Source organism: Copadichromis virginalis, linkage group LG8 (assembly GCF_057382275.1).
Source record: "Copadichromis virginalis isolate Kocher_CV1m ecotype Utaka linkage group LG8, C_Virginalis_male_GT1.1, whole genome shotgun sequence".
Lineage (NCBI taxonomy): Eukaryota > Metazoa > Chordata > Actinopteri > Cichliformes > Cichlidae > Copadichromis > Copadichromis virginalis.
Genome location: NC_140625.1, coordinates 27,057,146 through 27,082,750, shown reverse-complemented (window position 1 = coordinate 27,082,750; position 25,605 = coordinate 27,057,146). Strand labels below are relative to the sequence as shown.

Here is a 25,605-nt window from a genome sequence, read left to right as displayed (position 1 = left end):
CAGTAAGTCCTTTGAGATTAAAATCTCTTTCTCGAGAAAGATGTGACCAATGCACACCTTTATAAGATTAAAATGGTCAGGTAACAAAAAAGAGAAAGAAACGAAAAAGAAAGCAAATGTATCCATTTCCACTGCATGTTGAACAGAAATCAGTCATATTGTGACAAATGCAATATGGTTAGAGCAACAGAAGGGGAAAAAGGCTTTGCAAGTTGTAGTCGAAAGTCCAAACATTATCCTGGCAAGTATTCTCTTTATCAAGCTTGGTGAGTGTGGATGCGGCCAGCAGCATCTAACATTCTTCATCATTTTATTGTAGGATATATTATATTTATTAGATGAAATTACCATAGCGTTTCTCCATGTGTGGAAATAATCGTCTTTTCTGAAGTGATCACAGCAATAATCTAGGCAGATTTAAGGCTTTGTGTGTCACACGCGTCTCTCAAACATTTAAAAAACACACAGTAAAAAATGCAGTACATTTAAAAAAAAAATACAATAAAGCACGTTTATAGAGAGGGTGATATCATGCAAAACTCTCAAGAGGCAATGTAATCTAAAGTTTTTAATCAGAAAGTAGGTTTTGTGTACTGTGAAATATAGAATTAGTATCCATAGAATTCAGCTTAAATTGGTTCAGTTTTATATCTATAGCACCAACACACAACAAGAGTCACCTCAAGGCGCTTTACAATGCTAGATAATGAAAAGATCAGTATTAGAGTGCAAACCCCAACAATGATGAATCCCTGTTAGCACAATTTGGCAACAGCGGGAAGGAAGAACTTCCTTTTAACGGGAGAGCTCTGGCAGAACCAGGCTCAGGGAGAGGCAGCGTCTGCCACAGCTGGTTTTGGAGTGAGGAAAAAGATAGGAGAACATGGAGAACATTGAGAGACAAGAACAAAACAAAAACTATGAGAGACAGAAGACAACAGTTATTGATATGCAGTAAATTTAATGACATTATTTGTATATGTTTTTCCAATTAGAATATGCTTCAGCAAGAGCACAGAATGAATATCAGCACACATTTAGGGACCCAAAGAGATATTATGACCTGGATACTACGCCGGGGTAAATTTGCACTAAATAAAAATATAATTGCATGATTTTAATCCATAACAAACACACCAAATAGACCACATTAATGTTTTATCAGTTTTTAGACTCTGTCTCCCAAACTGATCTCAGAATAGCACAGCCTGCGCGCATCATTAGGGATGATCGTTCTTAGGGCGGCATTTAGCCACGGAGCTCTCTGAAAGGGATCACATTTTAAACTGAACTTTAAAACTGAATAGAAAATAAAACAGAAAAATAAACAGACCTCTAAAAACTGTAGTCAAGGTTAAAAAAAACCTGAATACGTCATCAGAATTAACATTAATTTCTCACAGCTGGTAGAAGTGAAGACGAAATGGATCCAAGATTCTCAGTTATTGTGGGGAGAAAATTGTCATGGGCAGAAATAAGAACTAGTTTCTATTTATGTTTTTAATACTGCAACAAAGGAATTTGATGACTACATTTCCCATTATTCCTTTCAATCCCGACATGCAAGATGTACAGTGGCGTCACAGGCGTTTGGTAACGTAGTCCCCGCACGTATTTTTCATTCAGGCAGCATTTGAATAAGGAAGATGGCGGCTGCAGCGGTGGTTGAGTTTCAGAGAGCTCAGTCTCTCATTAGCACGGATCGCAACGCCTCTATCGACATCCTACATTCAATAGGTGAGTCTTAGGCTGGTGTTTTGAGGTGAATATCATCCCATTCACTGCTGTAATGAATGATTTTACAGTTAGTGTGAGGCGGCGGGGTTAGCATGTAGCTAGTGGCTTTGAATAGCTGGAGCCGGTGGTGTGCCGTGCTGACTCACTGTAGAACGGTGGCTAACGGGAATTGCTAGCTGGTGGATGTTAGCTCGTTAGCACCGTTGCTAACTCTAGGCCTAGCCATGGAATGTGTCTGTTGGTGGTTGTCAGAATTGTGCATGAGTTCCACTGTGTGTGTGTTGGAGCTGTGACACTGAGCACAGTTGTCATTGACCCAACTAAAGACTGTCATGTTAGCATAGTTAGTGTTGAGGCTAACATCATTAGCCTGTTATCAAAAGCCTCTCAACAACACAGTGAAAAGCAGCTACCTTATAAAGCGAGAGGACCTATAACCTGTTTCATAATCAGCTCTACCTCTATAAATAACTAAATGATGGTGTAAACACACGAGTAGTGGTAAAGAGTTCATACATTTCCCACAACAGACATAGCTGTCCCCAATCTGCCTTGTCACACCAGCCCTACTAGCTGGCAAGATGTCATTTTCTCTTGTTTACCTCTAAGGAACTTATGTTCTTTCCACCTGTATATCTCTAGTATCAGTGCTGAAATTATTAAATGCTCAATTCCCCTGAAACTGCTCAAAGGGGCAAAATTATTTCTTAGTTATTAAGCCACAAATTGACTGTTTCCCTCAGGATTGTTTTCTTTAGTAAATTAGTTGGATTTTGGAGATGGTGATGGGACTAAGATATCTCAGTTTTGTCCTGCACAGCTTTGGCATTTCAAAAGTATTTCAAAAGATTTTGTTATTGAGGATTTTATGGAACCAAGAAAATTTAATTTTATTTATTTAATTATTTTTGGTTAAACTGTTTATGTCACATGACAAATCACAAGATGGGACTGTGTATTGTTATAATAAAGTGTGGATCACTATGCATGTTTGTAAATTTACTTGCCTCATAGTTATATTTTAATATTTTTTTTCTCATGTGAACTTGTTCTGTTTATCAGTGAGAAGAGATGTTCAAGAGAACGATGAGGAAGCGGTTAGAGTTAAAGAACAAAGCATCTTGGAGCTGGGCACACTGCTGGCAAAAACGGGACAAGCTGCAGGTAATGTTCAAAGACATTCTGTGTACATTTTATGTTTGGCTAAAACCTGGGTCCTGTTCCAGAAAACAGTTTCAGTAAACTGTGAGTCTAGATTTAAAGTCGGAATTGATTTACTCTAACATGAGAAAAGTTAAGCTTCCAGAAAAGCTCATCTGACAGGGGTGAAATTCAAGTTACATCAACTGAATATAAAAATATAAACCATACAGATAATGGTTACATCTAGTAAGAATATCTCACTGAGATTTCAGCATTTGTAGTGTGAACTTGTGCTGATCTGATAAGAGCTCTTATAGCTGCTTTAGGTGCAGCAGGAGGTGCCAGAGAGAAAACCTGCCAGTGAGCAAGTTAGGTTCACAATCTGTTTAGGTTATACGTCTTTTTGCAACAAAAAAACTCAGTTTTCCTCATTTCAGGGTTAACAAAATAAGTTTTCCCTAAACCTGTTGCAGGGCGCTGCTCAGGCTAAGAGATGTTGTCATATATATGTTTTTGCTCTTAAAGTTTTGAATAAGTTTTTCTTGTTTTTGTCCACAGAACTTGGTGGACTCCTGAAATTTGTGAGGCCTTTCCTGATGTCCATCAGTAAGGCCAAGGCGGCTCGGCTCGTCCGCTCTCTGTTAGATCTATTCCTTGACATGGAAGCAGCAACGGGGCAGGAGGTGGAGCTGTGTCTTGAATGCATTGAATGGGCCAAGGCTGAGAAGAGGACCTTCCTACGACAAGCTCTGGAGGTAAAAAGATGTCTAGCATAGGCTTGTAAAAACCCTAAAATGTGTAAGCCCATACATACTTTGTCCACACCACGTATGAGAGCAGAAAAGTGTTAAAACAGTGCTACGAAGTCTTTTTTTCTGAACTCTATCACTTTTACACCAGATGTGGCCTTTCTACTTTATAAAAGGAAGGGGAAAGATAACTGGATTAAGTGGGGGATTATTTTGTATTTTGGAAGTTTGATAGTAAAGACCTCCAGAGTAGTAAAAGCAACAAATTGCAGTACATGAACTGTGCCATTCTGATAGAAGAGGAGTATAAAGATGGTTATTGGATTTGTCATAAATGAAGTTATTGCTAGCTGATATATTTGTCCTCCCACCTGACCTCACTTAGTGCTGACATGGAACACAGTTTATGAGTAATGATAGTGAAAACAAAGAAATATGATATCCCAAACATAAATAGCAGCTGTGGGAGAGATCAGATTTAATGCGTTCTGACTCATGGAGTGGGAGACGCTGTGATTTCAGACAGATAATGATGGAGCGATTGGTTGTGCAACACCACCACTGTGACTCTGAGATGAACCTGGATGAAAACAGGAAACCTAAGAATTCTTTACCTTTGCCTGAAGAGGATGACAGTTGTAGTTGTAATTTACAGCAATTATTGGAAAGCTAATAAAATGCTCACGGTGTGATTTCTTGATGCTCAGTGCGGAGCTCGATATGATACCTGCAAGAAACAGTTTGATACCAGTTACAACCAGATGTTTTCATCATCAAAATGCTGTAGAAGTTAAGATTACTCTGATGGAATTAATAAAGGGTACGATTCTGTCATTAGTTGTTTCTTATAACTGCTTCCATGTCACAGCTGTTGCTGCTGTTCTCTGCTCATCTAACAGCTTCTTGTTCTTTCAGGCACGACTGATCTCGCTCTATTTTGACACCAAAAGATACCAGGAGGCCTTGGCTCTCGGTGAGTGTTTAGAGATCCTTTTTAACATTTTTATGTTTTGGGTGAATTGCAATGTCTGTTTTCTACCACCAAGATATTTGGCAAGAAGTCTTTCATTCTTCTAGTGCTACATTTAAAAAGTTAATGCTTGACTAAAATACTTCATAAATAAGGGGTTGTGGGAGGAAATTGAGCAGCACATATCAGCACTATAATTGCGCATTCATCCCCAGGCAATTACATAATTTTGATCAAAGTTATTGCAGAAGCTGGCGTACACGATATTAACCCAGATTTGCCCTCTTACCCTCAGGCTCCCAGCTGCTCCAGGAGCTGAAAAAGATGGATGACAAAGCTCTTCTGGTTGAGGTGCAGCTGCTTGAAAGTAAGACATACCACGCCCTCAGTAACCTGCCCAAGGCCCGCGCAGCCCTCACTTCAGCCAGAACCACCGCCAACGCCATTTACTGTCCTCCAAAGCTCCAGGCAGCTCTGGACATGCAGTCAGGTAAGAGTTACCAAAGTCTTACCTGGAATAACTTTCTGTCTGGGCGAATTATCAAAAAATGGGAGACTATTTTTTTCCTTCATTTTTTTATTCATAAAGATGCGGGATTGTAAAGGCCAGGTTCACACTTGACCGGCTGATTACTGCTGAATATTTCTTGCATGGGGCTGAAACGGTTAATAAGGCAGATGGATATAACAGCTAATGAATGGTGTGCTCATCCATTGTAGAAGGTAACTGAACAGACTACATAATATTATACCTCTGCCTGAAGATACATCATCCATACTCTGCTCAGTAAAAACAAAATGATCCGATACTGATTGAGAAAAAGTAATAATCAGCCTAAACAGTCCCTCTGAATAACTAGTGAAAAAAAAGGTGTCAGATTTAACACTGATGATGCTTGAAAAATGTTGCAAGGGTTAGTTTCACATTTTTACAGTAAAAAGAACAACTTAGTTGTTCAGAGGAGGGGAAAGGACTGATGTCAGCAGATGCTATGACAATGTGAGATCGGCACAGTTTTCTGGCTTTTTAAGCCATCCTTTCCTGCAACACTACCATGCAAAAATTCAGACTTTGTCATTGATAGAATCTTTTATGTCATTCGATTGCAAAAGTTGGATATGTGGAAAATTAGTGCCTGATGTCTACCATGTTGTCCTCTTTTGGTTCAGTCATTGAGCAGGTGCCAGGCATGCCATAAATCTTTGACGAGATGCCCTTTTCTAGAGTTTAATATTGTTTGATAGGATCTCATAGTAAATGGTAATTTTCTGGCCTTTTTTCCTTTTTCTTAGTTTCAGCTTTATTTACAAAAAAGGCACATTTTTCTATTCTTAAGTTGAATGAAGTTATGGTGGTTTAGAGTAATAAATTGTTGATGTAGACAGTGCTGCACCATCAAGAATTTTTACCCTTATTAATAATTATTTTGTGTTTTAATAACATAAAGCAGGTCTTTTCTCGACAGGTGCATGACAAATTTAGATTTGATCTCCAGTGCCTCTAACGGTTATGAGTATGTGAAAACCACACAGTTTCTGATGTTGAAGCCAGAAGAGCTTGGAGGCATGATCTTATCATATTTATTCATGGATATAAATGGCGGAGTGGATGAATACAGTAGAGCTTTTCTAGTCTTATAAACAGTTTAAAGCAGTTTGCACCAAAAGCTGCATTCAGGCAGCCATTTTACGATTGCATACATACTCATGACACATCTGGGATGTTTTTGACTTTCAGTGTTTTGTCTACATGGCAAAATACAGACTTTGAGGTGCTTGGGATCAAACTGCTAAATTCCTGATTACAGGATGGCTGACTAAATTCTTAGACTTAGCTGCATAACACAATATGACCTGAAAAAAATGACACAACATGATCATTTCTTTTGTACTTTCCAGCGTTATGATTAAGTTGTCCATGTCGGGCAACGCCCAGAGAAGCTCAGCACATGGTGGTTTTAATACTCTTTGGAGTCATGCAGTCATATGGCAGCCTCGGCGCTCCGAGTTTTTGTTGAAGCATCACATACTTCACTGTTGTGGGTTTTTGTTTTTGCCTGAAATGGTAACTGTCATGCTGTGCCATCTCTGGTGCAGGGATCATCCATGCAGCAGAGGAAAAAGACTGGAAGACGGCCTACTCCTACTTCTTTGAGGCCTTCGAGGGTTACGACTCAATCGACAGCCCCAGAGCCATCACAGCACTCAAATACATGCTCCTGTGCAAAATTGTACTCAACTCGTAAGTAGTACTTATACTGTTTTACAGTAATACGTGGTACTAAACACTCTTTAAATGTCTAATGAATGTATTTATTACTTGACTCTTTCAGGCCAGAGGAGGTACAAGCCCTGATCAGCGGTAAACTGGCCCTCAGATACGCAGGCAGACAGGCAAGTACAAGCTGTCATTGGATTTTTACCCAAACACGGAAAGAATCACAAATGCTGCAAACCACCTTTTGAACTAAATAAAATAGAAATATCAGTTGTGGATTATTCACAAAGCAGCAGCTTTAGTGTGCAAAGGTGTAATAAACATGTTATTTAAGTGAAGCACACAGTTTTTGTGCGAGTGCTGCAGAATTTTACTCAAATCTTTGATGATATTTGAATTTAAATAAATGTCTTGGTGTGTTTCAGAAGAAAATGACCTTCACTGTAACTACCAGATATTTCTTAGTTTTGTGTGGGTGCTTCATTAATGTTTTTTTTCTTGATAAAAACATTACTAATATTTTTTTCTCATCTTTCTGTTTGTAGACAGAAGCATTGAAATGTGTAGCCCAGGCCAGCAAGAACAGATCATTAGCAGATTTTGAAAAGGTAAGAATGCCTTTAGCATTGTCAAATTTTGCCCGGTGGCTTTAGATAAAGATAAAGAAACACACATTTTGTCATTATGGTCTCTTTGGCCTCACATTTGTCAGCTGAGGGTGAGGTGACACACTCAGAAGTTAACATTAGGTCCTCGATTTTCATTTTGAAGGATTAAAACCTTGACGTTTTGTGTCGTAAGCTGCCTCCTTGTTATTTGACAATTTAAAGTTTTCCTAAGTCAGAGTTTGGCATGTTCCAGGCCCTCACAGAGTACAGAGCAGAGCTGCGGGACGACCCAATCATCAACACTCACCTGGCCAAGCTGTACGACAACCTGCTGGAACAAAACCTCATCCGAGTCATTGAACCATTTTCCAGAGTGCAGGTGAGAACATGCAAGGCTCAGGTGTATATAGGAAACCCACCACTGTAATACAAAATGTGAAAACTTTTACCAATCAGTCCTAAAACTTTACATTTGCTGAAAAGTAAAGTTGTATTTGTGTCTTTGAAGAAAAAACATCTCATAACATGGGGGATCATTGTAAATACAGCTGCTAGCAGACTTTGTTGCCCTGGCAGCCATATAAGCCACCCTCTGCTTTTCTGAGTTAATGCGATACCATCTCTTGGCCTGAAAGCTTGATTTTATAAGCAATAATGCTTCCCCCTCCCCTGCTGTTTGGTTTATTACACTTTCATTTTGGTGAAAACTTTGGGAGATACTGGCATCTTTCTCTCTAGAGTCACTGCTTAACTGAGTGAATATATTTTAGATGCATCACCTTATTTCCCAAAGGTATATCAGTTTGAGTGATCCTGGAGAAACCCTGCAATATCCAGAAATGGCACACGGACACACTGTGGACTATTAGCATGATGAGGCAGCTACATTAAAAGCCTTTCTATTTGATTTAACTCTTGTGCTAATCATACAGTTTATACTGCGTATTTCTATCAAACAATAGAAGCTGAAGTCTGCGTGACTGCAACAGGTCTATTACTTCATACTAGTACAGACTGATGTTATTGTTTGTTCTTCATCATTACAACTGAAAAATGTATAATTAAGATCTGTATTTAATTTGTGTCCTTCGGTTTTCAGATAGAACACATATCAGGTCTAATCAAACTATCTAAGGTAAGTGTTGCTGCATTTTGGATTTATTATTTATTTAAATTTTTTTAAGCTAACATTCAGTCTTGTGTATCAGCTCATTTTTAATTCCTCATCTTTATCTCTTTAGGGCGATGTTGAGAGGAAATTATCACAAATGATTCTGGACAAAAAGTTTCACGGTAATTGCGTTGTTGTATTAAAAAAAAGTATTTTGCAAAGCTATACTCGGCAGTCTGCTGTAATACTGTTTTTTTGCACGCCGCCTTAGGAATCCTCGACCAAGGTGAAGGTGTTTTGATCATATTTGAAGAACCCCCAGTGGACAAAACATACGAAGCAGCTTTGGAAACAATTCAGAACATGAGCAAAGTCGTGGATTCGCTTTACAACAAAGCCAAGAAGCTGACATAGGTGAGTAAAATTAAAGGATTCGGTTATATGTGCAGTCTTCTTTCTCTCGTCTAAATCTATTTTTCTTCTTCTTTTTAAACCCCCTCAGAGCAGATCACTGCAGCAGTGAGATGGAGAAACTGTGTGTTTGACCAGCGTGTGCAACATTTTCAGAGGGGACAAGGGAGAGCAACAGGAAGTCTCACAAACTGCAACAAAACAGGATCCCCCAACATCAAACCCTCCCCCCTCTCTACCCCTCCTCCACGGACAATTTCATCACTTTTTTTTTTTCCTTTTCTTTTTATTCTTTTTAATTTTGATATCTCTTCAGGATTCTGTATAACACTCAGCGGCCATATCAGGCCATCAGGGAATATTGTACAACCACAATAAAAAAAGATGGAAAGGTTTAAGAATATATATATGTTTATATCTGCTGTAAGGTTCGGCCTGCCAAGCCTTAAAGCTGACTCCACTGCAACCTCAAAGGTGCAACTTTGACCTCTGTGGCCTCGGGCTCTGCGAGGCTTTCTCTTCCTCCTCCATATCTTTCAGAAGCACACTGTTCAGTTTTTGGAAGGTTGGGATGCTCCTTGGAGTGCTGATTTTTAGCCCAAGAGCTCCCTCTAGCTCTTTTTTTTTTTTTTTTTTTTTTTTTTTTTCCCCCCTCCTCCTCCTCGCCATATCAATGCCAACAGTTAGTCCCCTCTGTATTTCAGATATGTATTAAACACTTTCTTTGTTTTTGGCTTTTGTGTTTCTTTTTTTTTTTTTTTTTTTTTTTTTAAAAAGGAAATCAGATGGTTGCCACGTCTGCCCCTCCTGCTATTATAAGTTTCTAGAACAGACAGGATGCCATTTCACCACTAGTGCCATGTTTTCGGCGCTTCTGTTTGCCTCAGTGTTTGGATGCAATGAGATCGCAGGGTAGAGGTGGAGGTCATCGCCTCTGAGCGTCTGTGAGTTAACCCGGGTGAACAGTTCTCCATTGTTAGTTCCTAGCACTAGTGTGGTATGCTAGCAACCAAACAATTTGTATGGTTTTGATTTGGTTTTTGATTTTTTTTTTCTTTTCTCGTTTTGTTTTTCTCTTATAAAGACATTTTCGAAAATAAATATTTTGTATTTTAAGGATTTTGTCTTGTCTCTTGCAAAAAAGAAAAAAAAAAGTTGATAATTTGGGCCAATGGAGCTAGTTTGTTAACCACAAAGCTGCATGAGGTGGTTAGTAGGCTGGTGTTTCATGTTGCAAAATTCTCTGACATGCATTTAATGATGGTAGAGTATCCCAGATGATGTATACGATAGCAAATGTCTTTTTTTTTTTTTTTTAAAGAAGAGGTGTTTACATTTAAAAAATTAAAATTACTCCCAAAATGGAGATGTTAACACCCTAAGAACAAGACTACACTTTTGTGTGCTGCTCTGTCAGTAACAACTTTACATCAAAGGGCATTAAATCCATTTTTTCTAATGGCTTTGATTTTCATTTTGCTTTTTTTTTTTTTTCACTAAAGGTAATTTGTTTTATCACATTGAATTAACCTTTTCTATGATTCTAAGCAAGATTTATTTCTTTTCCTCAAAAAACAAGAAGCACAAGTCGTTACTGTAGCTGTCATGATAATTAAGAGTTCCAGATCAAATACTGCATCATTATGAGTAACTTTGGATCCCCTCGCAGCATTTCTACAGATTTTTTTTTTTTTTAACAGATTTTCCACATAAATAAAGATTTCCATTTGCCTTTGAAATTTAAGCATCTTGTTTTCCAGCTTATGTTTTCATAAATAGTTTTCTGCTGTCCACGTGATTTGAAGGCAGTTATATTTAAGTTTTTATAACTCATAGAACAAGACGTGGTTATCAAATTGCACATTTATAGTAGTTCTTTATTAGAAGTTTTTCATGTGGAAACGATATGATTCCCAGAGCAGACAGATCATACACTCACTGGACACTTACATATGCATTTTCCCTTAAAAACAGCCTTATTGCTAAGTAGCACAGGTGGAACAAGCTGCTGGAAACAATCCTCAGATATTTTGGTCAATACTGACGTTACCGCATCATATCAACACTTCCTGCAGATTTGTTGGCTGCACGTCCGTGATGTAAATCTCTCCCCTCCACCACATCCGAACATTGCTCTACTGCACTGAGTTCTTCAGCTACAGAAACTATTTTGAGAAAACAAAACAAAAAAGTTTCACACATTATCTTCTTCACAGAATCCACAATCCATCTGACTAAGCACATTTACATTTTAGCCACATTTTTTTGTTTATTTGTTCTTTTCTCCCATAATTCTTGTTCCCAATGATAATAATGCCTATATGTTTAATATGTGTTTTCACCTTTATATTGCAAATTACAATGTTGTATAATCCACAAATTGACATTTTAATATCTGATTTCCTAAAACATTTATTTCTTCAATGCCATTGTTTTATTATAGCTGGACTTAGGACCAGATAAGCCTGGTCCAAGGGCTACATAACTTTTGATATCCCTAAATAACATCCCAGTTTGAAATTTCTGAGGGTTTCTAATATGAAAGGAAAACACAGGCATAATAAAAACTGAAGACTGTAATCTAAAACTAAGTCTAAACCCAGCCTAATGTTATTGTGGATCATTTTTCCCCATATAGAAAAGATTTCGTTTTATCTATTATCTGACACAGCCTTTTTTTTGTCACCTTGGAGCAATCCAACCTGGGAGAAGATCACTTTTATGGGTGTCTAAGGATTTCAGAAACAAGCTTCCCGTCGCTTGCGTGATGACGTTACAGTACGTGTTGAAATCCCGCCTCCTTCGACGTCAGTCTGTGCGTTTACCTCTGTCAGCGGAAGCTTGATGCAGAGTTTTACCAGAAGTAGGATAAAAAACAAAAACAGCCCACAGTGATGTCTACACGGGTGAGTTTATTTGAAGCTCAGACTCAGAAGTACACTTGGAGCGGAAAATATTGAAGAATAAGCCGGAAGTACACTTAGAGGACTGCAGGGGGGTTTGTACTCGGACAGTGAGCCAGCACAGCACTAGCTGTGTGGCAGATTCAGTTGTCATTCATAACTTCGTAGGCAGCCCGGAAGACAAATGGAGTATCTTATGACCAGTGTGAAACTCAGCATTCATGCAGCTGTTTTTGTTTCCCACCTGTGAATTATTATAAGTAACATTTGCCATATTTGGGCTGTTTAGCTGTGTTTTTAGCCTCGATATAAAAAACCTGCTGTTCAGGGTTGGATGTGTCTCTGAAGTGAAATGAAGGAAGTGTTGCGGTGTTTAATGGGTAAAAGGGAACAAGAAAGGCACATAAAGAGAAACGTTTACTGAAAGCCCAAACTTACTTTTAACTCAGTGTTAAAAATTGCATTTTTACTAATACTTTAGCTACTTTCAATTAACCAGTAATTAAGCCTGAAAAGCCCCATGTTACTGGGTATAGGGCTTTTCAGAGATATAGGGTATTTGGTGATTTTAAAAGTGTGATATTCTAATATATCATCCTATATATTAATTCACACACATGAAACAAACACATTTCAGCAGCATTTTTATTATATGCAGTAATATATTTGCTTAGGTACTGGGGCCTGTAATTGAAAGTAAGGTTAGTATATCCAGGGTATGTTTCCTTTGTCTGGATTCACCCCTGACATGTCAATCAGACTAAGCAGTCACATGAAGCTGGTCATCATCTCATTAAGTTAACCCAGGATTTCCCAATCTTGCTACAAGTGTATTTGTAAGGGGAGGCGTTAACAGCACAGCCGCTGATTTTGCAAAATAAGATGCACCTTTAATAGCAACCCTGCTGCTGCAGACATATCAGCATTGTAAGAGAAAAAACTCTATACAATAGTTTAGCATTAAAAGTACTGTATTAATGTGTGTGTATTCTAAATGTTTTGATCAGTAATACTGGAAAAGAACTACTAGGCTATATTAATAAAATTTAGTGTATTTGAAGGCATCTCTGTCAAGACGTGAGAGAATCTGATGCATTATAGTCAAGTTGTATTTAATACAGTTAATACTATAGCATAATTCATGCGCAAAATATTAGTAACCATAGCTTTAAAATCAATGTAGTGATCGCCGTTTAGATTCACCTCGGCATAGTACAGGTGTTACTGTCAAAAAGAGAAAGCATGGGCTGTTCTCAGCCAGTGCAACATGTAAACGTGCATTTTGTCTGCGTACACACAGCCTTAGTTTTTAGTCAGTTTTGCTGTAGCTGTGTAAAACAAAGTGCCGCTGGATGAGAGTAAGAGGAAAGATCAATTATCTTCTTGTTTAAGCTCGTTAAACAGATGGTTTGCTAAAGGACTTTTATCAGATTTTTCCCAGTAAACGTCTTGAATGTTGATAACAGAAGTGAGGGCTGCTGTGGACTCTAGAAAAACATGTTCTTTCATTCCCCCAGTTCAACATCGCGGTCACTGTTTGCTGTGTGGAGCTAAGTTGTTAACTACACCCATATTGACAGTAAGCTTCACTGCTGTTCTGTCATCAAACTTATTGCTGAGAAAAACAGAGGCCTCTTGGGCTAAATCTTATAATAGATACTGAGTGTAGTTGCAAATGTGAGTCAAGTATGGTTTTACATGCCATGTCACCTTTCTGCTGTACAATAAAATTGAGTCTGTTCACCTGGACGTAGTGTTTTCAATGGGAGAAACATTTCATGATTCATCCAGGTGACTTCTTCAGTCTCAGAGGCTTTTTTAGGCTTTTTTTGGTACTTTAGTACTCTTTTTGTTCAGAGAGGAAGGGGAGGCGGCCCACTGAACATGGGCCAAGACACCTTCCTGCTATTGTTTTCCCTTTTTCAATGAACAAACCTAAAACAGTTCTTATTATCACCAACAACTCGCCAAAAAAATAACAATTCTTAATACTTTTGACCTCGGATAGACTGACAATCTGAGATTATCAGGAGAGCTAAAAGGCACAAGAAAGCCTACTTCCTGAAATGCTCAAAGTAGGCCAAGATTAACGTTTTTAGATCTAGGTCAGCACTTAATCATCTTTTTGGATATTTGAGATGAAAGCAGGTTAAATCTTGGTCGCTTTCTAAGAAGGATGTAATGAGATGGGGGTTTTCTTGTAATTTTCAAGATTTTGTTTCTACAGTAATTTGGTTTGGTAATGTTTTTTTTTTGCTACGCAGCCTGTGTGTGTCAGTATAAAGACTTGTGTATGAATTTGCCTTGAGACATTTTCTGTTTTCATAGTTTCATAATTATTTTTTTACACAACAGCCTGATGTGGAGTCATAAAGATCACTGAGCTGCAAACCTAGTGTGCAATTACAGTACAAAATGATTCTTCAAGGCCAGTCTAAGAGTTGACTAGGCTACGCAAAGAGAGTAGTAAAAAAAAGCATGCATGCACGTGACTCAGGTGTGCAGAAAGTTAATGTTCTGCTGTGGCTTTGACATCATTGCTTTGCATAGTGCAACTGACAGGAAAAAACCTACCAGCACAGAAAAAAAAGATTGTACAGGCCCGTGGTGCATTGGACTGCTAGTTTTAAACCTTTTTAAAGATTAGGGTGCACTAAACCAAAATTTGAAGGCACACTTCATTAATACTAGCAATAAAAGGCTTCTTGGTTCAGCCATGACAGCACACGTGTGCTTCTATGCCAGTAAATTCAGCTGGGTAAATCCAAAAAGGAAGGAAATAATACAAATTATCATGTCACTTTCCCCATGATACCTTTAACTGGTAAAAGAAGTGAGGTAATGTGCTAACAGTTTTAGCTAAGTTGCAAAATTTAATTAATTAATTTACAATTAGTCTGGCCAAGTGTGATGATCTGATTCCTTTTTGTGTCATGTATGACCATAGGCCGACCAAACCTTTTACCCTGTGGTTTTTCTACACAAAACCAACACAAGTGATGTAAAGACATAACTTGAGAAATGCTTTTATTTGTATTTATTGTCTTTTGCAAAGTCACATTTTTTTTTTTCTCTGTTCAGGTTATGCAAACGGCTCGATGCCCGTCAGACGAATTGTCGCTCACCAACTGTGCTATCGTCAGTGACAAGGATCAACATTTTGAACAGTGAGTCAGATTTTTGGTGTGCATCTACACAGGCTGTGTGTCTAGTTTCGTCAAACCAGTGGGTTTATGTATCAGCTGATAGTGATGTCTGCATTCAGATTTTTGACGTTCTAGTAGATCAGGGGTGCCCAATCCCGGTCCTCGAGAGCTACCGTCCTGCAGCTTTTAGATGCATCCTTGTTCCCACACACCTGAATCAAATGAATGGCTTGTTATCAGGCCTTTGCCAAACATGATGGCATGCTGAAGAGGTAATCAAACCATTTGATTCAGCTGTGTTGGAGTAGGGATGCATCTAAAAGCTGCAGGATAGTAGCTCTTGTGGACTGGGATTGGGCAGCCCTGTAGTAGATGGACAGACCCAGTTAACAGACCCCATTATGGGATGGATGTTTGTATGTCCATGGAATTTTCTGAGTCATGGTCTGATTAATCCAGTAAGATACAACTTAAAGTAAAATAGATACAAACTGTTGTTGTTATGCTGTTAAAAGGCCAAGAATGAACTGTCCATCATTCAGTTTATAATCATAAATTCATCAAAGACAATTAACGTAAACATGTTAGGTGTTTCTGTGAAGGACAGTCAAACATGTTACCATTACATTTATAATATATGACTTCATTCGTAACTCAAGCCAAGGTATCTTGTTTGAAAACCTTTGTCAAGACAAAAAAAAGTAATGGGATTTTGTTTGTTTCAAGTATTTGCTTCATGTTTGCTTTCCTTCTAATTCTTCGTCTCGATGCAGACACGTGATTGTGCGCAATTCAGCCCACAAGTATGTTTTCACCTTGAAGCCGCATTCCAGTGTGAACATCAACACCATCGCCTTCAGTCAGGCTCAGGTAGGCTTAAATGTTTGAGAGTTTCAGATGATCCTTGGCTGCATGTTGTCACTGATTACTCAGTTCCTTGATGTATTTCCTGCAAATATGATATCTCGGTATTTTTACCGATACTTTTTTACCACGACTGTTTTCTGTAAGTACAGCGTCTTTAAATTCAAAGGTTGTAGATGTCAGGAGGACGTTAGCAGGTCTTAAATTGGGTAAAAACAAACTCAGATAAACTATAAAACATGACTTAAATAAATGTGTCATAAATGAATAAAGTTAAAATGCAGAAACAGTCTGTGCAAAATTAATTATCAGACCGTGCAATGCTCAAAGAAACAGCAAAATAACCCAAGAGATCTACCTCAGACTGTACAGGCCTCAGCTAGCATGTTAAATGTTAAGGTTCATGACAGCACCATTGGAGAAAGAGTGAACAAGTATGACTTGTTTGGAAGTGCTGCCAAAAGAAAGCCTCTTCTCTCCAAAAAGTAAACAGCAGCATGGCTCAAGTTTGCAAATTTATATGTGAACAACCCATAAGGATTCTGGAGCAATGTCCTTTGCATAGGTAAAGCGGAGATGTTTACCCATGATGTACAGTGCTACTTTGGCAAAAACTAAATAGTGGATATCAGTAACAACACCTCATGAGGGGGGGGGGCTTGTTTTTCAGCCAACCTGAGCACCTCGCAGTCATTGAGTTGACCATGAACTTCTTTACATACAAAAGTATTCAGGTTTTACATGTGAGGCCATCTGTCCAACAGATACTAAATCATCAGGGGTAATTACACACGCTGCTTCTCCATTGTTTATTTTTTGTTAAATAATAATTACATAGTGTAATTTATGATGTGTTTCTGTTCATCTGAGGTTGCATTTACCTAACTTTAAGACCTGCTGTAGAATAGATCATTTATTATGTCCTGAAATGTAAAACCTTAGACTTGACAGAGTGTACTTTTTCTGTTTTATTGATGGTATATACTGTATTTTGAACAAAAGCAGCAGGTGAGCTGTTAGGTGTACAGCAGTGATTAGAGTGATTGACTGGAAAATGTGACTTCCTAGCACGTATTTAAAAGCAGAGGTAACCTGCGTCAGGAGCTGCTGTAGTTTTCAGGAAACTTAGTAAAACACTTCAACATTTTCACCTTTTGACCGATTGATGTTTTTAATCAGTAATAAATAGCTCAGTGTTTTGGATGAGAGGTTTCTATGAGTTCCTGAGCCACAGCTCATTACCTACAGTAGATTGCAGTAGTCACATGACCAAGCTGACCAGCATGGAAACTAAAACAATGCACTGTTTGGGACACAGTGAGCAGCAACAGACACAAATTTGTGTCATAGATAACTTCCACTTATTAAAAAAATGCATGAAAACACTTTGATGGTGTTCAACAAAGCATATTGTTGTGTATTGCTCTTTTAATCTTCATAGCAGTTTGCAATCTGATATTCTGACAAGTAAACTTAAAAACTGTGGTAGTTTGAGAGCTCTTTGCATGGACCTCTTTGTTTGTCTCAAACTGTCTGTTCCTGCTTTTTCCTCTTTTTGCCTTGCCTCTCTCTGCCTGCTCTTCTTCCATCTATAAACTTGGCAGCTACGACCGCACACAGGTACTACTGAAACCCCCTCAAAATGGTCTTATTTTACCACAAGAATTATACTTACTGAATGACCATTTAAAACACGGAAACTGAGTCTGCCTGCTGTCTCAAATAAAAATGGCTAGTTGCCCATCAAAGACATGAGTGATGTATTTCAGTGGAGTTTTGTGAAATAAGACCATCTCGCAGAGGAATGTTGCACTGTGAAACGTGCAGTGATGTTTTCTGTGTGGTAGCTTCGTAGGAAATGTTAGTGCCTTTTAGACTGCTAAATGTTAGCAAGGTTGTTGCCATAGTGCGTCACTTTTTAAGAGCAAATGATAAGGCGTGAAACTAAATCAATCACTTCTCTTTGTTCACAGAGAAAATGGGCAGGTATAATAATTGGACAAGAGATTGAAGGTGAGTTGAAGATTTAATCTTTTCAATGCATTTTTTATTTAAAGCTTTCCACATTTGGCCACTTGGGGGCAGCAGAGCAAAATGAATACAAAACATGAAGTTTTTTTTTGGCTTTTTGTTAATTTGTTTTCTCCCCATCTGACTACTTCTGGAGAAAGAAGCCCATCTTCACTTTACAGATATGTGATACCTCATAAATAAGTAATAAAGTGTTCACTTCATTTTTCCTGGTTCATATTGGGGATGAATTTGTGAGACAGTACACAAGATTGACAGAAATCTCTGCATTTTCATCCTTTTTTCATCCTGTTATTCTCGAGGCTTTAGAATGCAGTTATACTGATATAGCTGATAATTAAGATAAATTCTGATAAAATATGGATAATTTCTCTTATGAGCAGCTCTCAGTAAAAGTTTCTTACATATATGTACAGGGTGCATAGACTAATGATTGCTATAGTAAATAGGTGTGAAACTCATTTTAGTTCACAAGCCACATAGGGCCCATTAAAGAGAGCCAAACTAATGAAACCAGTGCACCACCAGTCTAAAAACACCTCTGACTTTAGCCTGAGTTTTGTGTAAAGAGGTTTCAGTATATTCTGAAAGGTCTAACACAAAACCTTTTGTGATTGCTACTGTTACATGGTTGTGTATTTATCAACAGAGTTTCAGTATTTCTCTCATAGAAGTGAATACCTTTAGAGTCACTGGCAACCAGATAAGAAGCACTAGCAGGGACCTTGAGGGTTCTTTGATGTAGCGTGCATACTTCTGACTGCACACTGCAGTCTTTCTCACTGTGCTAACTTCTGATGGTCTTATCATACAGATTTCTAATTGTGCGTGAGGTTAGAGGGTATAGCTATTATTCAAGTGTCAGGAAGGAATGAGGGAATATGATTTGCCCGGCAGATTGAAAGACAGTTTAACAATATGTGTAGGTGTTGCCTCTGCATATCTGTCACAGAGGCTAGCCAGCATCCAGTGAAAGAGGAAGACTTTCCTTTGATAGATATTTTTACTTAGCCCCTTCGGCTAAAGTGGTGCGTCTTACTTGATTTGGGGGGAAGAAAAGAATAAATGTCGTCATAGTTTTAAAATTTGATCCCCGTGAAAAACATGAAAGCCCTTACTCTTATTCTTCACGTATTCTTATTCATCAAATCACTATGTTTTGGTATTTAAACCTACCATGTATTTAATCATTCAAATCATTTTCATAATGAATATAAATGTGGTAGCAGTGTCTTCTAGTGACTATGATTAATTTGGGCATATTGAATGTGGATATTTCCACTACCTGGCAGCAGTGGAAATATCAGCACGCTACTTGCAGACTATCTCATTTTCATAACGAGATAGCAGCAGTTTGAAGAGATTCAGTTTAGAGTGAAAGGGGATGATGGATCATATCTAATTCAGGAGCTGCCTGGATTTCATTTGGTTTCTCACATTAAAGGCTGAAGGAGCTGCTGGCTGCTAACGAGGAGCTAGTGTGTGGTTATCCCTCCATATGCACTAATGAGCTCAAATTCAGCTATTTAGTTAGCATTTAACAAGAGATGAGAGGGATACTAGTAGATATAGCAACACTCTCTTTAAATTCTAAAGTTATACCTATCAGAACGTAATAAGTAACCTGGTGCTTAGCAGGTCTTAAAATTAGGTAAATAAAACCTCATATCAACTGCAAAAAAACTACATATTGCATTTCTTATTGCTTATTTAATAAAAACTAAGCCAAATGCAGAGGCAATGTGCAAAAAACTAGGTATATTTTACTGCCCTGTGTTGCTAATCAGCTTTATAAAAGCAACATTTTATCAGTTTGCTGTTCTGGACACTTTAGGTGTTAACAAAATGCAAAGGAGGAATGATGCCAGCAGTAATCAACTGTAACTGCTCATCAATCTGGGAGTGGTTAAAAAAAAGTCAATTTTCACATTCCGACACATTTTGAAGTCCATCATTCTGCAGTGAGAAAGATTATTCACAAGTGGAAAACTCTAAACAGTTGCCAGTGTTCCCAGGAAGAGACCTAGCACATTCTTCTTTGGAAGTGTTGCCTCCTCTATTTACAAAGAACATGGCAGCATGGCTCAGGTTTGCAAAATTGCATCTGAAACTTGTGGTTTTGCACATCAGTTTATTCTGCTTTTATTTACATTTTGTGAGGCTTCATAGCCTTTTCAAACAGACAGTTTAGTACAGTTTTTTAGTTTTAGTAAAGCTACTAATGTCATAACAGATTGAAATGTTTTTAGGCAACGGTGGTGATAAAAACAGCTTTCATGATGTCTTTTTTGAAAGTTTCTCCTTTTTCGTTTACATCAGCAGGCATAATAAATCATTTGGGATCAGTGTTTGGAAAGAGTCGAGGAGCTAAATAACAAGATGGAACAAGAGAAGCACTGACTTCTATCCAAATAACATGACTCCAGACAAATTCTAATGTTGCGCTTTACATGGTGGATATATGAATTGGCAACTGTTTCCTCACTTGTTCACTATGAAGTATTATCTTCAATGTAACTTTGTGTTTTGAAAACTGCTATACACATAAAGTGATTTTTATTATTCGGACAGCTTTATTAGGTGATATAATAAACATTTTTACACATGCACTACAGTCCTACACTTTTTCAAACATTACTTTAGCTGTTTGCAAAAATACCAACTGTCACATCCAGCGTTAAATAGTCTGCCAGCTCCCCACTACAGTGCCCATGAGCAATGATTCAGGTTAACGAGAAATACTTTGTGCTTTCATTTTGTTCTTTTCTGCCATCACAGTGTCAAACTACACGTTTGACAAGTCCAAACAGTGTGTAAGCAGCATGACCGTGGAAATCGACTTCCTGCAGAAGAAGCATGCAGACAGCAAGGCCTACGACACAGACAAGATGGCTGCTGAGGTTCTCCAGAGCTTCAACAACCAGGCCTTCAGTGTTGGCCAGCAGGTGCTTTTTGGCTTTAACACTTTAAATACTGATTCTAAAACAAAACCGGAGACCAGTTTTAAAATGAAGCTTAGTAACACCTTTACACATAAATTTAAGAGTAAATATGTGATCATTTAAACTTGTTTACTACTTAAATGTGTGTGTGCTTGTTAAACTGATTATCTATGTGTGTTTTTGTTCGTTTTGTCCTGTGCATGTATCTTCTTTTTTAAAACCAGCTCGTGTTGAGTTTCTGCGAAAAGCTGTTCATCTTGGTGGTTAAAGATATGGAGGCCATGGACCCCAGCATCCTGAGGGGAGGACATGGTTCTGGGAAGAAACAGAAGGTATCTGGAGAATATTTTTAATGCTGTCCCTTGATGTTCACTCACCTATATACCATGGTAGCTATTAATTTTAATCCATACAGTTTATCTTAAACCTTCTCAGGTAGTTAAAGGGCCAGATGTTGTACCTGAATGTTGATTTCAAACAGGTTGATGCTGTTATTGAGGCAGTGAAAACAGGGCAGTGTCTCAAGCCAGTTATCATCTTACTTTTGCTTGTTTCTTTAGATTGACATTGGTTTGTTGGTGGCAAACAGTCAGGTGATTTTTGAGAAAGCAGAGAACTCATCCGTAATCCTGGCCGGTGAGTGTCGGACTTTTACTTTTTCTCTCATTGTAAAAATAGATTCTCATATGCCTACACTTAATACAAAGTGCAAATGTGACTGCTAAAACCACTACACCTGTTACACCTGCATTTACATACATCTACATTAACTACATCTGAAGCAATTCTCTAAAGTTACACAAGGGGGCACACTTCACTCACTTAGCTTGGCCTTTGGGGTTTAAAGGCATTGGGTGACTTATTAATGCAATACTTTAAATACAGAAACCAAAACTGGCTCAAGGAGAGTTTAAAGTTACATTTTAAAATTTTAATTAACTTTGATGCACATCAAAATAAAGCTTGCAACGTCTAAGACACTAACAAACGGAGGAAAAAGGAATTAAGTGTACTGTTGAGTGAATAATAAACATTTTTATGTTTTACCCTCCAGGGAAATCTAAGACTCGAGAGTCACGTCAGTCTATTATTAGCCCAGACTGGAACTTTGAGAGGATGGGCATTGGCGGCCTTGACAAGGAGTTTTCGGACATCTTCCGGAGAGCCTTCGCCTCCCGAGTGTTCCCTCCAGACATAGTTGAACAGATGGGTAAGCCCCCCTGGTTTTGTCATCACGTATTCATTTGTTTGTGGCTCTTTTTCCACTTTTTATACTGCCATGCTTAAAGTCTGATGATGATTTAAGACATCTGTGTGATGAGGCCATAACTGGCCAACAAAAAGAAGTTCGGTTGTGTCAAAATCTATGAAAAAATGACCCTATTTCTTACTTCATCTATGATCTCAGGAAACTGTTTCATGATGATGTTACTGTCTAAACTGTTTCTACTCTTATTGGCTCTAATATGGAGTTCATTTTTTAAATTATCATCCCATTTGGAGTGATAAAGCACTGATCCTCAGTGTTTTGTCAAAGAATTTCATAGTCACTCGATATGAGTGCATTTGTCCATACTTGATGAACATTAACAACCAAAATGTGGAAAGAAAAAATCAATCCTAATAATCACTGTTTTTCTCTGTCTCAGTATTTCTTCCACTGTTCATCAGATTAAAGAGATTACTCATGCTAAATGTAATCAGTGTTTTCAGTTATTACATTCAGCTTGTGTTTAATCCTTTCGTCGACGTAACACAAACATAACGTCGAATAATTCCTCTGAGAAATCCAGCAGCATTACCTGAATCGGCAACCCCCACAGTGAGGGAACAATCAAAGCAGTGTCCTTTCTGGGTGCCTGGACCGTGACTAAATTCCCTGCTATCCCCTCTCATTAATAAATCTTTGACAGCAATCAGATTACAATGATGATTCATTTGCCAAAAGGACAGCAGCTCATTCTAATGAAAGCCATCAGGCGGTCTTTGTGACTAATACGCAAACCCTCGCTTCTCACACGCATTCACACACATCTGTCCTAATCCTTGCTCCAAGAAGCTAACAGTCTTGTGAAAACCTGCTGTAAGGACCCCCAAAGCATGGCAAATATACACTTTACATGAGTTTCCCAGACTCTCCATACCTGCAGAGCTAAGAGCGGCAGTGTCCAGCAGTGTGCGAGCTGACCTTTAAACAGTTGGTTGTGTGCAGGGATTGGCCTTTGGCTGTGCCCAGCTGGATGTTCTAATGAGATGGCATGTCCTGATAGCGCACCCAGCAAAAGGTAAAGTGGTAATTGGCAGGCGTGGGGAGCAGGCGGTGCAGGTGCTGACAGAGCGGCAATATGCGTGCATACGTCACACATGATGTGTGTGTGCCTGAGATGCTGAGAGCTTCACCTTGTCTCCCCTTTGCTCCCAGAGAGGTGAAGCAGACAGAGAGAAGCTTCAGTGCTTGCTCTTCCAAACCCGACACAACCACATCACTTCTCCCCACCTTGCAAGAGAAGCCAACCCCCTCGTCTCTACGCTCTCACCTGTCAGACTGGGCCGCTTTTCCCTCAGCAGGCCAAATGGCAACTCAGATGGTTATCTGTGGCCTCTCAATTAGTCTGAGCTAAATGTCATTAACCAGGTGCAAAAGGCCATTTAAAAGAGCCACACTGTAAACATTACCGAGTGGAGAGCTCATGGATTCCACGCATGATCTTCTTGGAGAAGAAGCAAGTCTTTGAAGGAAATCTTAAGTGCTGGAATTATACGGCTTACACTTCTGCTCCTTGGTCTGATCATTAAGTTCATAATCTTAAAATTAACAGCAGCTCAAGATATTTTAAGGTGATATGAATGTGCATCAATGGAGGTGAGGTAGAGTAGGAATTGCAAAGAATGCCTACTCTACTCTGTTCATGTTCATCACACATTTACCCCCCAGTCAAAGGGGGAAAGGTCAAAAATGGCTGTATTTCTTAAGAAAACTAAATTCATATTTCAGCTTCTTGTTAATATCTGTAGACAAACTATAGAAACTTCATCACCTAACACTAACACCTTACTGGCTGACTAAAACTTTGCAGGGCGTCACTGCAGTCCCTTCTCAGTCAACAAAAAAGTAATCTATTAAGATCATTTCTATAAAAGGCTAACATATAGCCAACTTCTTACGAAGGATTGAATATTAAGCTTGAGAATGACGACAGAGCGATAATACACCACAATACTAGGGTGTATGCCAACATTTTGCAGCTGCTACATTGTATAAAGCTAAATTATTGTCCGAAATCTTGGGTAATGAACAACACTTAAAGCAAATGCCTTCTCCTGTTGAATTACTATTTTCTTTTAACTGGAGAAGCCATTGGTCATCCTTCTTACGTAACCTCTGGGCTCTCCAGTGTAACTAGCAGATTTCCAGGCCAAGACTTCCTGTTCTTTTGCTTGTCTATGTTTACTAGTGCATATATATATATATTTAAACACAGCTAAAATAAAGCTAAAACATTAGTGGTTTTGAATTTGCATTTCAGCAACGTAGTTCTCCACGGACTGTTTACCTGTTTGCAGCCAGAGCCTACTCAAATGTGGCTGATCAATACAACCTGGACTGCAGACAGAAACCGGATAGCTTCTGGTATCAAATCTCTTATCCCTTTGTGAATAGATTTAGCACATTCTTATGCAGACATCTGTTTAAATAGGTAACTGTTTTGGAAACATATGATACAATTTATGCATTTTGCCACTGATTTCTACTCATTTTCTAGCTGTTAAAGTGAACTGTGGGTGCTCGGTTTAACATCAGCTCCTCTCCTCTGCTTGTCCATCTATCTCCAGGCTGTAAACATGTGAAGGGAATCCTGCTGTACGGGCCCCCAGGCTGTGGTAAAACCCTGATGGCACGACAGATTGGCAAGATGCTGAAGGCCCGGGAGCCAAAGATCGTCAACGGCCCTGAGATTCTCAACAAGTATGTGGGAGAGTCTGAGGCGAACATCAGGAAGCTGTTTGCAGATGCAGAGGATGAACAGAAGAGGGTGAGAATAGGACACGATGTACATTTTGTATTGTTCTTCCACAACAGAGCCAGCTTACCAAAGCAGAGCAAACATAAAAGTCCTGTTTGTATTAATAAACGAGTCTGTTTTGTTGCAGCTTCCAAGTAATATTGGCTGTGTTGCTAGAACTTTCCTAAACTTCTAATCTAGAAGTCATCAAAAGTCACTGTGTTTGTTCAGAGTATTTTCTCAGTAGCTATTAGTATTCTTCCAGCATCCCAGTGAAATACCGATAAGCACTGCAGAAAAAATCTAATTTCTCAAGAGTGGAGAGATCTGCCCTTTAGCCAGACATAGCTGTAATGACTTTTTAAAGTTTGTGCGTGTGTGTGTGTGCGTGTTTGAAAGGGAAGAGGGGCCACTGAAACCCAGCAGTGATAGTTGGTTTGGATGGTGTGACATAAGCCTCACTCTGCACCACTTAATGAGGGGCTGGGTTCTCTTTGACCTCCTATAAGACCTCCCTACAAACCCCCACACACACCGTGTATGTGTGTGACATTAACAGCTCTACACCTGCTTTAAATGCTACGTCAGAGTCTGACAGGTCCGTAGATGGAGCGATAACCCCCCACCCGGCTGCTCCATCGCTTTTTTTTCATTCATTCATAAGAGGCTCAATACTTGTATTCAGCTCAGGATGAAAGAAAAGCAGTCACGGTTTCTTCTTGCTATGCTTCTGTGTCTCAGCTGAAAAAAAATGTAATTTGATTTTAT

General features: G+C 38.7%; 2 protein-coding genes across 4 annotated transcripts in view; both read left to right on the top strand.

Annotated features, from left to right (window-relative positions):
- The first annotated feature begins 1,260 nt into the window (after nucleotides 1-1,260).
- On the top strand, nucleotides 1,261-10,063 carry psmd11b (proteasome 26S subunit, non-ATPase 11b). Of its 2 annotated transcripts, none has more exons than XM_085466845.1 (13): nucleotides 1,261-1,737; nucleotides 2,800-2,901; nucleotides 3,439-3,635; nucleotides 4,545-4,602; nucleotides 4,895-5,089; nucleotides 6,697-6,841; nucleotides 6,933-6,993; nucleotides 7,363-7,425; nucleotides 7,679-7,804; nucleotides 8,525-8,560; nucleotides 8,667-8,718; nucleotides 8,808-8,950; nucleotides 9,044-10,063. In XM_085466845.1, exons 1-12 carry the CDS (start codon nucleotides 1,647-1,649, stop codon nucleotides 8,948-8,950), a joined length of 1,269 nt encoding a protein of 422 aa, XP_085322971.1. In that variant the 5' UTR covers nucleotides 1,261-1,646; the 3' UTR covers nucleotides 9,044-10,063. The 2 variants fall into 2 exon arrangements, with proteins under 2 accessions (XP_085322971.1, XP_085322970.1); XM_085466844.1 differs by having other exon boundaries at nucleotides 1,262-1,737; nucleotides 9,039-10,063.
- A 1,675-nt stretch (nucleotides 10,064-11,738) lies between these two features.
- Nucleotides 11,739-25,605, top strand: part of LOC146703575 (vesicle-fusing ATPase-like) — a 30,328-nt gene continuing 16,461 nt past the window's right edge. The window contains exons 1-9 of one of the 2 annotated variants that reach the window (XM_085466842.1): nucleotides 11,739-11,853; nucleotides 14,932-15,017; nucleotides 15,770-15,866; nucleotides 17,834-17,873; nucleotides 20,670-20,836; nucleotides 21,058-21,165; nucleotides 21,394-21,469; nucleotides 21,888-22,043; nucleotides 24,668-24,867. In XM_085466842.1, the coding sequence (XP_085322968.1) occupies nucleotides 11,842-11,853; nucleotides 14,932-15,017; nucleotides 15,770-15,866; nucleotides 17,834-17,873; nucleotides 20,670-20,836; nucleotides 21,058-21,165; nucleotides 21,394-21,469; nucleotides 21,888-22,043; nucleotides 24,668-24,867 (942 nt within the window). In that variant the 5' untranslated portion in view covers nucleotides 11,739-11,841. Of the gene's footprint in view, nucleotides 11,854-14,931; nucleotides 15,018-15,769; nucleotides 15,867-17,464; nucleotides 17,481-17,833; nucleotides 17,874-20,669; nucleotides 20,837-21,057; nucleotides 21,166-21,393; nucleotides 21,470-21,887; nucleotides 22,044-24,667; nucleotides 24,868-25,605 lie in introns of those variants that run through there. The other variant, XM_085466843.1, reaches the window with a different exon arrangement.

Excerpts from the sequence above, each read along its gene's own strand:
- psmd11b (XM_085466845.1), top strand. The coding sequence starts at position 1,647 with ATGGCGGCTGCAGCGGTGGTTGAGTTTCAGAGAGCTCAGTCTCTCATT. Across the intron at positions 1,738-2,799 it reads CGACATCCTACATTCAATAG|TGAGAAGAGATGTTCAAGAG; the intron begins GTGAGTCTTAGG and ends TCTGTTTATCAG. Across the intron at positions 7,805-8,524 it reads AACCATTTTCCAGAGTGCAG|ATAGAACACATATCAGGTCT; the intron begins GTGAGAACATGC and ends TTCGGTTTTCAG.